The 15,514-nt window shown below is 44.5% G+C and overlaps 1 protein-coding gene across 2 annotated transcripts; it reads left to right on the top strand.

Annotated features, from left to right (window-relative positions):
• The first annotated feature begins 464 nt into the window (after nt 1–464).
• KRTCAP2 (keratinocyte associated protein 2) lies at nt 465–5,415 on the top strand. 2 transcript variants are annotated; one of them, XM_087705124.1, is made up of 6 exons: nt 480–572; nt 639–648; nt 1,957–2,111; nt 3,439–3,502; nt 3,628–3,694; nt 5,212–5,415. In XM_087705124.1, exons 1-6 carry the CDS (start codon nt 495–497, stop codon nt 5,330–5,332), a joined length of 495 nt encoding a protein of 164 aa, XP_087561250.1. In that variant the 5' UTR covers nt 480–494; the 3' UTR covers nt 5,333–5,415. The 2 variants fall into 2 exon arrangements, with proteins under 2 accessions (XP_087561249.1, XP_087561250.1); XM_087705123.1 differs by lacking the exon at nt 639–648 and having other exon boundaries at nt 465–586.
• Nucleotides 5,416–15,514: the final 10,099 nt, after the last annotated feature.

The following is a 15,514-nucleotide window of genomic DNA, read 5'->3' as shown; positions in this document are numbered from 1 at the left end:
AAGCTCAGGGGCTGCCTTTGCCCCAGCTGGGCATGCAACAAGAGATGAGAGGCGCCTCTGAGCCTACGCAGAGTGCCTCTCCGCTTCCTGCAGGGCAGAGGTGGGAAGACGGGCTCGCCAATCATTGCAAAAACAGCTCGTGTAAATTTGATTCTTATGCATTCTTTTAAACATTCCTCCCTCCCCTCAATTTTGCAAAAGCGAGGAGGCTCGAACCCGCGAAGACGCGGCGCGCCTCGCTTTGTTCGACGCCTTCGGGGAAGGGAGAGGCGGTGGCCCCCTAGCGGCCAGACGGTGAAAAAAAGGCACTCCCGCCTATCCTCACCGCGCATGCACCAAGTCGCTTAAAGGCCTCCTATAATCGTGCGCAGGCGCGTGAGGAAAAAGTACACGTCTGCGCTCAGCCAGCCGGGGCGGGGCCCGCGCGTGCGCGTAAAGAAGCTCCAGCGTGGTTGGAGGGGAGGGGGAGAAAAAGAGGCTCTTCCCGGCGGCGCATGCGCGAGGCAGACAGACGCTCTGGTTCAAACCGAGGAGGGATCGTTGGCTCGGCGGACGGAGCAGGGGGTCGTCGCGCGGGGCACTATGGGTAACGTGGTCCCTGGGAAGGGGGAGATGGGCATCAGATTAAGTCATCGAAGTGCATCCTGGGTAATGTGGCAGGGGTGGGCAAGGCAAGGCAAGGCAAATGAAAGAGGGCATGGCATTACCCAGAATCCCCCCCCAAATGGTGCTTCCAGCTGTCTTGGACTACAACCCCCATCATCCCAAAACAGCACAGCTTCCCTGGGCAAAGACAGCTACTTGTGCCACTGTGTTGGCTCTCATACCTAAGGGGCATTGGGGATGGAGGGGGATTATGGGTAGAGGGACACTGCAGATGGAGGGAATCATGGGTAAAGGAGCATTGGATGGAGGGGACTATGGGTAAAGGGGCATTGGGGATGGAGGGGATTGTGGGTAAAGGAAAATTGTGGATGGAGGGGATTATGGGTAAAAAGATATTGGGGGTGGAGGGGATTATGGGTAGAGGGGCATTGGGGATGGAGGGGATTATGGGTAGAGGGACATTGGGGATGGAGGGGATTATGGGTAGAGGGGCATTGTGGATGGAGGGGATTATGGGTAGAGGGGCATTGTGGATGGAGGAATTATGGGTAGAGGAACATTGTGGATGGAGGGAATTATGGGTAGAGGAGTATTGTGGATGGAGGGAATTATGGGTAAAGAGGCATTGTGGACGAAGGGAGTTATAGGTAAAAAGATTGGATGGAGGGAATTACAGGTAAAGGAGCATTGTGCATGGAGGGAATTATGGGTAGAGGAGCGTTATGGATGGAGGGAATTATTGGTAGAGGAGTATTGTGGATGGGAGGGAATTATGGGTAGAGCAGCATTGTGGTAGGAGGGAATTATGGGTAAAGAAACATGGCAGTGGGAATTATGGGTAGACTAGAAAATTTAACATTTAAACATATCCTTTTAATATTTTGCAAGTTTTGTGCTCTAAATTCCAGCCTCTTTTTGGTGGACAATGTCAAACAAAGCTAATTTTACGCCCAAGAACGACATTGCTAAATTTCATTTATTTTATATCCCGTCTTTTTTTATTTTGACAAACTCCTCAAGGGAGGCAGCTTCTCTAGAGTCCCGTCTTGCTTGGACGTTCGCGCGAAGCTGCCCCCCACCACCAGCCTGATCCCAGGACGGGAAGACACCCGGCCCTCCTCTCCTTCTGCCTTCCAACCCTGGATAAGCCAGCATGCATTCCTCAAACAAACCATCATTGGCCGGGGTTCCCTCCAGACCCCTCCAAGAAGGGGGCAAAGAAGGGCTTAGCAGGGGTTACGCAGCTGCCCGGATCCCCCCCCTCCCCAAACTAACCTTTTTTTGGACCCTTCCCAGCGCCGATGACCGAATTGTCCCGCCGGCTTTGACTGTCTCGTTTTGTCTTTCTAGCGGTCAGCACGGGAATATCGCTGGTCCTTTCCTCCCTGTTATCCCTGCTGCTCTTCACCGGGATGCAGATGTACAGCCGCCAACTGGCGTCCAGCGAATGGCTGACCATCCAAGGGGGTCTTTTGGGGTCTGCCCTCTTCATTTTTTCCCTCACCGTATCCTTTGGTTTTCTGTGTGTGTTGGGCAAGGTGGAGTTGATTTAAATCGAGTCGATTTAAACCCCGATTTAAATCGAGTCGACTTAAACCCCCGATTTAAATCGAGTCGATTTAAGCCCCGATTTAAATCGAGTCGACTTAAACCCTGATTTATTTTTGTATAATTGAAATTGAAAACCTGATATTGCACTATATACCGTGGTGTGTGTGTTGGGCAAGGTGGAGTTGATTTAAATCAAATCGATTTAAATCGGGATTTAAATCGAGTCGACTTAAACCCCGATTTAAATCGAGTCGACTTAAACCCCGATTTAAATCGAGCCGACTTAAACCCCGATTTAAATCGAGTCGACTTAAACCCCGATTTAAATCGAGTCGACTTAAACCCCGATTTAAATCGAGTCGATTTAAACCCCGATTTAAATCGAGTCGACTTAAACCCCGATTTAAATCGAGTCGACTTAAACCCCGATTTAAATCGAGTCGACTTAAACCCGATTTATTTTTGTATCATTGAAATTGAAAACCCGATATCGCACTATCTACCGTAGAATTCAATACGGTTACTGCTCCGGGATGGTTCGCCGACAAAAGGGCGAACGACAAAACCACGTCCGACTAAACCGCGGTGACGAAACCGCGCGTTCTAAAGCGCTCCGACAAATGAGCGCTGAATCGCGGCGGCGACAGAAGCATGCTGTAAAACTAACCCTAAACCTAACCGTAACGCTAACCCTAAACCTAACCCTTACCTTAACTTAAATCGGCTTTCTGTCGACGCGCTGTTGTAAAGCGTCCTTCTGTCGACGTGCTGTTGTCGACGCGTTTCAGCGCTCATTCGTCGGAGCGCTTTAGAACTCGCGGTTTCGTCACCGCGGTTTAGTCGGACGCGGTTTTGTCATTCGCCCTTTTGTCGGCAAACCATCCCGATTTTAGCGACGCGATTTTGTCAGCGTGCTTTTGTCGTCCGCGCTTTTATCGGGTCACGCTCCGGGATAGAAGCTGGTTTTTTTTCAGCCTCTTTGTCCTTGTTTTTATTATCCTGTACCATCTGCCAGATGGTAATAGTTCAAAAAAAAAAATCACTTATGTGTCATGTCGAGGATCACCTAAACGTTTCCGATTGGGGATGTGGCCTTAATAAAAGGCGTTAAACAGCCCTCCCCCCTCCCACCCCAAGTTTAAAAACTTTTGCAAAGGTTTTTTTCCCCAAGGGTTGCCAGGCAGAGGTGAACATCTGGCTTAAGACCCGTTGCAAAATACGTCCAGGCTTTATATGACGGTTCTCATCCTTGACCCTGAGACCCCCCCCCACGCAACAAAGGCCTTCAACAATTTGGAAAGCCTGATTTTCGGCAAAGGGTTCCAAGCAAAGGTGTTTCCTGAAAGTGAGTCGAATGAAGGGAAGGGGGGGGGGTCTCGTGGGAGCCGAACGGATTATCCTGGTTTTTTTAACCTGGTTTATTATTATCTCTCTCCCCCCCACCCCCCATTTCCCCACTCCGGTCTGCAGTTATTTCCTGCCTTCTCCTGGCCCTGTTTGCATCAGGACTGATTCATCGTGTGTGTGTCACCACTTGGTAAGAGGACAAAAGGTGGGCTGGGGGGGGGGGGAGAGGCAGCGGTGTGTTTTGTGTGAGATTGAATGGGGAGGTGGGGGGGGGGGTAGGTGGGATTGATCTGTAGTAATACCTTGCTAAGGCCACCCCTTGGAATACTGCATCCAGTTCCGGAAAGAGCGAAAGAGAAGTGCAACAAAGAGGATTAGAGGACTGGAGGATAAAAATTGACGGAGAATATTGTAGGAATTGGGGATGTCTGGTTGAAGGAAGGAAGGAAGGAAGGAAGGAAGGAAGGAAGGAAGGAAGGAAGGAAGGAAGGAAAATTGACGAAGAATATTGTAGGAATTGGGGATGTCTGGTTTAAAGGAAGGAAGGAAGGAAGGAAGGAAGGAAGGAAGGAAGGAAGGAAGGAAGGAAGGAAGGAAGGAAGGAAGGAAAATTGATGAAGAATATTGTAGGAATTGGGGATGTCTGGTTTAAGGGAAGGAAGGAGGAAGGAAGGAAGGAAGGAAGGAAGGAAGGAAGGAAGGAAAATTGACGAAGAATATTGTAGGAATTGGGGATGTCTGGTTTAAGGGAAGGAAGGAGGAAGGAAGGAAGGAAGGAAGGAAGGAAGGAAGGAAGGAAAATTGATGAAGAATATTGTAGGAATTGGTTATGTCTGGTTTAAGGAAGGAAGGAAAATTGATGAAGAATATTGTAGGAATTGGGGATGTCTGGTTTAAGGAAGGAAGGAAAGGAAAATTGACAAAGAATTGGAGAAATTGGAGATGTCTGATTTAAGGAAGGTAAGGAAGAAAGGAAAGAAAGAAAAAAGGAAGGAATGAGATGGAAAGGAAGGGAAAAGAATACCAGAATAACAGAGTTGGAAGGGACCTTGGAGGCCTTCTAGTCCAACCCCTTGCTCAAGAAGGAAGGAAGGAGAAATAGAAGCAGAGGAAAGGGAGAGGGGAAAAAATGTAGAGGAAGGAAAGGCAAAGAAAAAAAAAGACAAGCAGAGACGGAAGAAAGGATGAAAAGCAAATAACAACGAAGGAAAGATAGCAGAATAACAGAGTTGGAAGGGACCTATAGCAATAGCAGTAGACTTATATACCGCTTCATAGGGCTTTCAGGCCTCTCTAAGCGGTTTACAGAGAGTCAGCATATTGCCCCCAACAATCTGGGTCCTCATTTTACCCACCTCGGAAGGATGGAAGGCTGAGTCAACCCTGAGCCGGTGAGATTTGAACCGCTGAACTGCTGATCTAGCAGTAGCCTGCAGTGCTGCATTTAACCACTGCGCCACCTCGGCTCTTACCACCTCGGCTCTTACCTTGGAGGTCTTGTCTAACCCCCTGCTCAAGAAGGAAGGAAGGAAGGACGGACAGACTCATCTACCTGTCTATCCACCTTCTATCCATCCTCAACTCCTGACCAAAGGGACTTTTGACATAGCAGTAAATCCCTTTAATTTTCATTTAATTTGCAGGTAGCAATCGTAAACCCAGTTTAACTTTGCTACTCTCTCTCTCTCTCTCTCTCTCTCCTTGAAGCTTAATCTTCTCCCTGGTGGCTCTCTACTACATCCAGAAGATCTCTTCCACCTTCTACCAAATGGCCACCCCAGTCTCCGTCCCCGTGAAGACGGTCAGCAAAAGCCGGAAGAGGAATTGACGCCGGGACGTTGGCCTTCTCGCCATTCCGGTTTCCCTCGGTGAAATTCAATAAAACCTCTTTTTTTTTTAATAGACCAAAAACAGCAACCAGACAAGTGTCTTTTTTTACAGCTACGAGCCATCTGCCTTCTTCAAATCTTTTTTGCGAGCGCTTTGCAAATGTAGCATATTTCCCCGAGCGTTGGAAAGATGCGGTTTTTTTATTTTTACTATCTTCAGAGTCGGGAAGGGATATGTATAATCTTTATTCTCGTTGTGCTTAAATACAACGGAATTGGTTGAAATTGAAATTAAATACAACGAAAGGGAGATGGAAAAGTAGAACGATTGGGAAATTATTCTAATTTTTTTTTATATACGTTATATTTATTTCCTGGCATCTCCCCTCTCCCAACAACCTTGCGAGGTAGGCTCGATGGAGAGAAAGAGGAAGTGGCCCAAATCGATCTCCAGGGAGATCTCCTGGATTAATGTCTCTCACTTTAAGATGGGTGGATTTCAAGTCACAGAATTCCCCAGCTGTAATTTTGGAAGTTGAAGTCTAAATAATTTAAAACATGCTGGCTGGGGGATTCTGGGAGTTGAAGTCCATCCCTCTTAAAGCAGGCTGTCTAGGGGATTCTGGGAGTTGAAGTCCACCCCTCTTAAAGCATGCTGGCTAGGGGATTCTGGGAGTTGAAGTCCATCCCTCTTAAAGCATGCTGGCTGGGGGATTCTGGGAGTTGGCGTTCGCCCATTTTAAAGCAGGCTGACTGGGGAATTCTGGGAGTTGAAGTCCATCCCTCTTAAAGCATGCTGGCTGGGGGATTCTGGGAGTTGAAGTCCGCCCATTTTAAAGCATGCTGGCTGGGGAATTCTGGGAGTTGAAGTCCATCCCTCTTAAAGCATGCTGGCTGGGGGATTCTGGGAGTTGAAGTCCATCCCTCTTAAAGCATGCTGGCTGGGGGATTCTGGGAGTTGAAGTCCATCCCTCTTAAAGCATGCTGGCTAGGGGATTCTGGGAGTTGAAGTCCATCCCTCTTAAAGCATGCTGGCTGGGGGATTCTGGGAGTTGGCGTTCGCCCATTTTAAAGCAGGCTGACTGGGGAATTCTGGGAGTTGAAGTCCATCTCTCTTAAAGCAGGCTTTCTGGGGGTGGAAGTCCACCCATCTTAAAGCATGCTGGCTGGGGGATTCTGGGAGTTGAAGTCCAGACTTCTACAGAGTTGAAAACCACCATCTAATAATGCTCCTGAAACCTTGAAGCTGCCACCAAAATAGGGCTGGCTGGGGATGATGGGTGTTAACCACCAACCTAGAGGTCAGGAAAATCAGCCTTCCCCACATTGTGACACAATCTGATCTCCAGCAGGGGGCGCTGTCAGGCAAGGAAAGATCGGACTTTATTTTTAATTTATAGCAGGATTTGCTAAACTCACCCCCTCTTCATTCAAGGAAATCTCGGGTGCTTTTTAAAAGCCATGATGAAGGAAAGGAAAGAAGGAACTTAAGGAAGAAAAAGAGTGAGAGAAAAGGAAAGTTATATGAGAAGGAAGGAAAAGAGTGATTAAAAAAAGATGAGAAAGGAGGGAAAGGTGGGATGGAAAAAGGAAAGGAAGGAATATGAAGAAAAGATGGAAAGGAGAGATGGAAAAAGGAAAGATGAGAAAGAAGGAAAGGAGATGAAAAAAGGAAAGATGAGAAAGAAGGAAAGGAGGGATGGAAAAAGGAAAGATGAGAAAGAAGGAAAGGAGGGATGGAAAAAGGAAAGATGAGAAACAAGGAAAGGAGGGATGGAAAAAGGAAAGATGAGAAAGAAGGAAAGGAGGGATGGAAAAAGGAAAGATGAGAAAGAAGGAAAGGAGATGGAAAAAGAAAAGATGAGAAAGAAGGAAAGGAGGGATGGAAAAAAGGAAAGATGAGAAAGAAGGAAAGGAGATGGAAAAAGGAAAGATGAGAAAGAAGGAAAGGAGATGGAAAAAGGAAAGATGAGAAAGAAGGAAAGGAGATGGAAAAAGAAAAGATGAGAAAGAAGGAAAGGAGGGATGGAAAAAGGAAAAATGAGAAAGAAGGAAAGGAGGGATGGAAAAAGGAAAGATGAGAAAGAAGGAAAGGAGGGATGGAAAAAGGAAAGATGAGAAAGAAGGAAAGGAGGGATGGAAAAAGGAAAGGAAAAAAAGTTTGCATGAGAAAGACCGAAAGGAAACGGTGACCTCCCTTGCTTTCCAGGTGAAGTTGACTTCCTCTTGGCCCCTTCATCCACTCAAGAGCCCCCCTCCCCATTTCAAGCCCCAGGATCCCCTGGCTCAACCTTTGCCCTGACCCCCCCTAGGGAAGGCATATGCAGTTCAGCCTCTCCAAAGCGAGGGAGAGGCTCTCGGGTGAACCGCTGACCCCTTTGGTGAGGGGGTGGGTGGGGGGATTGGATCACATTCCTTGCAAAAGCCCTTCCAGCCATAGTAACTCAACCCTTTCCTGCCCATTCCCCCACTCTCCCGACCCCCAAGGTTTGATTGCAAGGAAAACAACCCAGGGGTGGAATTGGGTAGGTGGGCTATATTTAAAATCTCCTTTCCCCCCCCCCCCTCTCTCTCTCTCTGGGTGCCCCCTAAGTGCTTCTCCGGCTGTGTTTTTTTTTTTAAACAAAGATTCTTTTAAGTTAGAAAAGTCTTTTTTAGAAAAAGAGGATCTGTGCAGATTTCCAGGATAGGTTGAGACTTTCTGAGTGGAGGGTCTGCTGAGCTAGGATGGGGGGCAGCCTTTTCATTCCCCCCCCACCCCCAGTGTAGGCTCATTCCACATCGCCACTTACTTGTTTAGTGACTGAGATGACGACGGCACTGAAAGGATTGGGAAATTCTTACCAAAGAAAAACTACTAGAAGACAAGAAGAATTTAGGATATCTTATCTATTTATCTGTCTATATAATCTATCATCTATTTCTATCTTTTCTCTCTACTCCATCATTATCTATTTTATCTATCAGTCTATCATCTTTTTCTATCTATCTTTTCTCTCTCATTTATTTTATCTATATCATCTATATCTATCTCTATAATCTATCATCTCTTTCTATCTTTTATCTATCTTCTCTACCATTATTTATCTATCTCTATATCTATATCTATAATCTATCTTTTTCTATTTCTCTCTATAATCTATCATCTCTTTCTATCTATCTTTTCTCTCTTCTCTATCATTATTTATTTTATCTATCTATCTCTATAATCTATCGTCTCTATCTCTATCTATAATCTATCTTTTTCTATTTCTCTATAATCTATCATCTCTATCTTTTCTCTATCTTCTCTATCATTTTATCTGTCTATCTGTATAATGTATCATATCTATCTAAAATCTATCTTTTTCTATTTATCTCTATAATCTATCATCTCTTTCTATCTTTTCTCTATCTTCTCTATCATTATTTTATCTATCTATCTCTATAATCTATCATCTCTATCCTCTATCATTATTTTATCTGTCTATCTCTATAATGTATATCTATAATCTATCTTTTTCTATTTATCTCTATAATCTATCATCTTTCTATCTTTTCTCTATCTTCTCTTATCATTATTTATTTTATCTATCTATCTCTATAATCTATCGTCTCTATCATCTCTATCTATAATCTATCTTTTTCTATTTCTCTATAATCTATCATCTCTTTCTATCTATCTATTCTCTATCTTCTCTATCATTATTTTATCTGTCTATCTGTATAATGTATCATATCTATCTAAAATCTATCTTTTTCTATTTATCTCTATAATCTATCATCTCTATCTTTTCTCTATCTTCTCTATCATTATTTATTTTATTTTATCTATCTCTAATCTATCATATCTATCATTCTATCTATATCTACCTATAATCTATCTATCTATCTATCTATCTATCTATCTATCTATCTATCTATCTATATATATATATATATATATATATATATTCTCTCTTTTTTATCTTCTCTTTATCGTCTGTCTGTCATTATTATTGCTACACAGATAGTCCTCAACTTACAACAGTTCCTTTAGTTACCCATCAGAGTCAGAAAAGAAAGAAAGGATGAAAAGCGAATAACAGCGAAGGAAGGATAGCAGAGTTGGACGGGACCTTAGGGGTCATCTAGTCCAACCCCCTTCCCATGCAGGAGACCTGTACTAGGGATTCGAACCACCCAACAACTGCCGGCCTTTCTGACCCACAAGAAGCTTGGCCAAGAATTTGGCCTCTGCTGTTTTTTGTTTTTCAAAGCTGGCCCAATATCTCAATCTTTTATTTCCCTTCTCTTGTTTCTCTCCAGCGGCGAATGTTGTGACCCGTAGGCAAGGGGGAGTAGCATTCACGGGAAACTGGGCACGTTGGAGCAAGCCGCAAACCTCCAGCGAGGGTTTATTTACTTAGAAAAGCGGCTCTCGTAACTTCTTCCCCTCCCTCTCTTGGGGGGGGGGGGCAGGCAAAGGGGGGGGGCAGGCAAAGGGGGGGGGAGGCTTGGCATGGCAAGTCCCAATTTGCTCCAATGGCCTTGGGTGAGAGTGGAGGTTGGGCCCTAAGTGACCACACTGACGTTTTAATTTGGGGTGGGGGGGTTCTTTGTAAGGAGGGGGGGAGAATATTTTTTTTGGCTCGGAAGGGGTTGGCAGGAGTCGTGGGCATTCGGTGGAGGGCGAGGCTGAATCGTGGGCATCAGCCGAAGAGGGAAAGCTACTCGGATCTGTCAAAGCTGGGAAGAAGTGATAAGAGTTGGGGAGATGCTTTTGAAATTGAAATTCATTCCTTTCCTTTCTTTCCTTCCTTCCTTCCTTCCTTCCTTCCTTCCTTCCTTCCTTCCTTCCTGAACATGGGGTTGGACTAGAAGATCTCCAAGGTCCCTTCCAGCTCTGTTATTCTGCTATTCTTTTCCTTTCTTCATTTCCATCTCCTTCCTTCCTTCCTTCCTTCCTTAAACCAGACATCCTCAATTCCTACAATATTCTTCATCAATTTTCCTTCCTTCTTTCCTTCCTTCCTTCCTTCCTTCCTCCTTCCTTCCCTTAAACCAGACATCCCCAATTCCTACAATATTCGTCAATTTTACTTACTTACTTACTTACTTAAACCAGACACCCCCAATTCCTACAATATTCTTCGTCAAGATTCCTTTCAATGCTTTTATTCTGCTTTCCTTCTTTCCTTCCTTCCTCCTTTCCTTTTCTCCCTTTCCCTCCATCTCTTTCCCTTTGTTTCTACCTTCCTTCCTTTCCTCTCCCCTTCCCATCTCCCTCCCTCCTTTCTACCCTCCCTCCCTCCCTTCCCTCCTTACTTCCTTTCCCTTTTCTCCTTTTTCCCCTCGCCCTTTCCCTTCATTTGTTTCTTTCTCCCTTTCCTCCCTCCTTCCCATCTCCCCCTTTCCTTCCTCCCTCCCTTCCTTTCACTTTTCTCCTTTTCGCATCCCCCTTTCCCTGCATTCCTTCCTTTCCTCCCTCTCTTTCACTCCTCCCTCTCTTCTCCCTTTTCCTCTCCTCTTTCCCTTCCTTTTTTCCCCTTTTTTCCCTTCTCTTTCTTCCTTCCCTCCATTCCTTCCTTCCCATCTCCCTGCTTTCCTTTCTTCCTTTTCCTTTTCTCCTTTTCCCCTCCCCCTTTCCTTTCCTTCCTTCCTTTCCTTCCTCCCTTCTCCCTTTTCCTCTTCATTTCTTTTTTCTTCCTTTCTTCCCCTCTTTCCCTTCCTTTCTTCCTTCACCTCCCATCTGCCAATATCCCTGCAATACACAGCTGCTTATACCTGCTCCGGCAGGAGTAAATTAAGCAAGAGCCACAGAAAAATACATTTTCCTAAGTAATCAGCACTGGGATCAAGCAAGCCAACCACCTCCCAAATTCAGAATATGCTTCTATTGTCTTGTCCCTGAGGCTAAACACCCCCCCCCCTTCCTAAACCTGCTGATAAAAAGCCAACAGCTTTGAATTCAGATCCCCTTTGCTGCAGGGGACCAAAAAAACAGGAGAAACATTGAGAGATATACATTGCCTTGACTGATAATTTTCTCTCTCTTTTTTTTGGCACCAGGCTTAAGAAGAAAAAAACCCTCAGGGTTCCAGACAAGAGAGAGAGAGAGAGAGTGTGTGAATAAGAGAGAGAGAGAGAGAGAGATGGAGAGAGAGAATAAGAGATAATGAGGGAGAGAGGGAGAGAAAATGAGAGAGAGAGAGAGATGGGGAGAGAGAATGAGGAAGAGAGGGAGAGAGAATAAGAAAGAGAGAGGGAATAAGAAAGAGAATGAGAATAAGAGAATGGGAGAGGGAGTGAGAGAGAGTGAATAAGAGAGAGAGATGGGGAGAGAGAATGAGGAAGAGAGGGGGAGAGAATGAGAGAGTGAATAAGAGAGAGATGGAGAGAGAGAATGAGGAAGAGAGAGAGAATAAGAAAGAGAGGGAATGAGAAAGAGAATGAGAGAATAAGAGAGAATGAGAGAGGGAGTGAGAGAGAGAAAGAGTGAATAAGAGATCAAGAGATCGAGAGAGAATAAGAGATAATGAGGGAGAGAGTGAGAGAAAATGAAAGAGTAAGAGAGCTGGAGAGAGAGAATGAGGAAGAGAGGGAGAGAGAATGAGAAAGAATGAGAGAGCGAGAGAGTGTGAATAAGAGAAAGAGGTGGAGAGAGAGAATAAGACAATGAGGGAGAGAGGGAGAGAAAATGAGAGAGAGAGTAAGAGAGATGGAGAGAGAGAATGAGGAAGAGAGGGAGAGAGAATAAGAAAGAGAATGAGAAGGAGAATAAGGGAGAATGAGAGAGCGAGTGAGAGTGAATAAGAGGTAGAGAGAGAGATGGAGAGAGAATAAGATAATGAGGGAGAGAGGGAGAGAAAATGAGAGAGTAAGAGAGAGAGATGGAGAGAGAGAATGAGGAAGAGAGGGAGAGAGAATAAGAAAGAGGGAATGAGAAAGAGAATAGGGGAGAATGAGAGAGGGAGTGAGTGAGAGAGAGTGAATAAGAGAGAGAGAGCTGTCTAGAAAAGCATTGGAAAGGGTGGGGGGAACTCCTGCACTGAACCCAGGACTGAAATAGGGGCGGGCTTGACTAGATGATCTTTTAGTTCTACCTTGGGACGCTCCCCCCTCAAATCTCGGCCTTGCCTTTTCCGCCTGCCCTGGTTGCAGCCAGTTGAAACAAGGGACAAACTTAATAATAAATTCATATCTTAATAATAAATAAATAAATGCATAAGTAAAATAACAAAACAAGGGACCTCTTGACTTATTCCGAGCACGTCCAGACCTGTGGTGTCTGTTTTGCCTTTACAAGCCAGGATTGTGCGGCTAAAGGCCGCGTGAAGTCCCCAAATTTAGACAGAGATAGATCACCTGCCCTAGGGGATTTTTGAGGGGGGGGGTTAGTTATGTATGGATGTGCTTTGCAACCTCCCCTCCTAAAAAAAAACCCAGCAATTCAAAAACACCTTGGATTTTCCCAGCGGAAACTCCCATCGGTGCTCAGGTAGGCTATGTCTGAGCAGGGAGGCTCCACTCATAATCCACCGGCCTGGATTAGCGAAAGACTCAGTGAATTCTGCAATGAAATCTCTTTTGGGCCTGCCACGTGGACCCACCCTAATAAAAATAAGCCCACCGTGAGATTTATTTCTGCATTACCATGTTTTCCCCTAAAATAAGACTTATTATATTAACTTTTTTTTTGCTCCAAAAGATGCATTAGGGCTAAATTTCTGGCTAGGTCTTATATTCGGGGGAAATACGGCACTAAATGCATCCAGAAAAAAACGATGGCTACCAACCTGCCTTCTGTTGAGGACTAGTATATTGCACGAGTCAAAAAGGGGGCTGGGAAAATATCTACGGAGCCCTCGCATCCTGGACACAAATTGTTTCAACTCCTCCTCTCAAAACGACACGATAGGGCACTGCACACCAAAACAACTAGACACAAGGATGGGTTTTCCCCCAAACGCCATCACTCTGCTAAACATCTAATTCGCTCGCCACTGTCAAACTATTCACTAAGGCTGCATTGCTATTCTCTATTCTCTATTCTATTCTATTATTTCCTATTCTCTATTCTATTCTATTCTCTTATTTCCTATTCTGTATTCTATATTCTATTATATTCTTCTATTCTACTCTCACTCCATATTCTATTCTATTCTCTTATTTTCTATTCTGTATTTTATATTCTATTTGATTCTATTATTTCCTATTCTGTATTTTATATTCTATTCTATTATTTCCTATTCTCTATTCTATTCTTCTATTCTATTCTCACTCCATATTCTATTCTATTCCTCATTTCCTATTCTCTATTCTCTATTCTATTTATTCTATTATTTCCTATTCTGTATTTTATATTCTATTCTATTCTATTATTTCCTATTCTCTATTCTCTATTCTATTCTTCTATTCTATTCTTCTATTCTCACTCCATATTCTATTCTATTCGTCTTATTTCCTATTCTGTATTTTATATTCTATTCTCTTATTTCCTATTCTGTATTCTATATTCTAGTCTATTCTATTATTTACTATTCTATATTTTATATTCTATTCTACTCTATTCTATTCTATTCTCTTATTTCCTATTTTATATTCTATTCTTCTATTCTATTCTTCTATTCTATTCTCACTCCATATTCTATTCTATTTCTCTTATTTCCTATTTATATTTTCTATTCTATTCTATTTTCTTATTTCCTATTCTCTTATTTCCTATTCTATATTCTATTCTATTCATCTGGCTGACAATTTTAACTGGGCTTTATTTTGGGGGGGTAAGGCTTATATGACCCGCACCCTGAAAAACCATGCTAGGACTTATCTTCCAGGTAGGTCTTCTTGTTGGGAAAACAGGGTATTGTTTAGACTAAAGTGTGATTCACACACACCCCAGACACACAGATTTGCTAAGAGAATATATCCGAAGCTGATTAATTCCCCCCCACACACACACTTCCCCAAACTGGGGAAGATTCCCAAATATTTTGCAGGGAGAAAGGACCTCGCCTGGGCTGGCCGAGGGCGATGGGCTACGGGGTTGGCAAGGCCCATTGTCCGGTTCGAGGGCCGTTCCCCCAGTCTGTTGGCGCTGCCCGGCTATGTGCCAAAGCGGGATGTTGCCGGAATAAAAGGGGGAATTCGGAGAATGCACGCCCTGCTTTGCAAGGCTGGAGAAGAGACACGAGGGTTTTTTTGTTGGGGGTTTTCTGCCGATTCAGCGCTCCGAGTAAGCCAGCCTCTGGCGTCTCTCTGTTTGCCAGCCAGGATTTCTAGACAAAGCAACTTTTGCAGCTGGTTTTTCTGCCTTTGATCTGGGGGTTGGGGGGGGGAGAGAGAAAAGGCACCCAGGTTTGCAAGGAGGAAGCCAGACAACCCCCCCCCCTTCCATCGCAGCAAAGTTCCAGAAAATCTGGGGTTTCTGTGTGTGTGTGTGTTTTATTTTTTAACCAGAAAGGAGGAAAGTACTCTGTGCGTGCCCAGAGGCCACCTGCGGGCCACGTTTCTATAATAGCGGAATTGAAATCTTTCCGATCCCAGAGGCCTTTTTTTGCGCAGGCTGATAAAGATTGTTTTGCTTTTTGGGTGGATTCTGGTTAGCAGTGAGGAAGGCCAGAGAGGAGGAGGAGGAAGAGGAGAAGGAGAAGAAGAAGAAAGGAGGAGGAGGAGGAGGAAGACTGTGAGGTCTTTGGTGTCCTTTGAGCTTAGTGATTTTCTTCCGGGCATTTCATGACCCAACTAAGTAACATCATCAGTGCTAAAGGAGGAACAGGAGGAGGAGGAAAAGGACTGTGGGATCCTTGGTGCTCTCTGAGCTGGGTGGTTTTCTTGCAGACGTTTCATGACCCAACTAGGTAACAACATCAATGCTAGAAGAAAGAGGGGCTTATGGAGGGGAACAGAAGAGAGAGGAGGAGGAGGAGGAGGAGGAGGAGGAGGAAGAAGAAGAAGAAGAAGAAGAAGAAGAAGAAGAAGAAGAAGAAGAAGAAGAAGAAGAAGAAGAAGAAGAAGAAGAAGAAGAAGAAGAAGAAGAAGAAGAAGAAACTTTTTAGCAAGGAGGAGGAGGAGGAGGAGGAGAAGAAGAAGAAGAAGAAGGAAGGAAGGAAGGAAGAAAGAAAGAAAGAAAGAAGGAAAGAAGGAAAGAAGGAAAGAAGGAAAGAAAGAAAGAAAGAGGAGGAGAAGAGGAGGACTAGAATCTAGATGGTCTCTGAGCT

The sequence above is a fragment of the Thamnophis sirtalis genome, unplaced genomic scaffold, assembly GCF_051295495.1.
Source record: "Thamnophis sirtalis isolate CommonGarterSnake01/CBP01778 unplaced genomic scaffold, rThaSir2_p1.2 scaffold_2, whole genome shotgun sequence".
NCBI classification, from domain to species: domain Eukaryota; kingdom Metazoa; phylum Chordata; class Lepidosauria; order Squamata; family Natricidae; genus Thamnophis; species Thamnophis sirtalis.
This window is presented reverse-complemented; position numbering and strand designations above follow the sequence as displayed.

Coding starts and splice junctions, on each gene's coding strand:
- KRTCAP2 (XM_087705124.1), top strand. CDS start 495: ATGCGCGAGGCAGACAGACGCTCTGGTTCAAACCGAGGAGGGATCGTT. Junction 2,112..3,438: donor TCTTCATTTTTTCCCTCACC/GTATCCTTTGGT, acceptor CACGCAACAAAG/GCCTTCAACAATTTGGAAAG. Junction 3,503..3,627: donor AGCAAAGGTGTTTCCTGAAA/GTGAGTCGAATG, acceptor TCCGGTCTGCAG/TTATTTCCTGCCTTCTCCTG.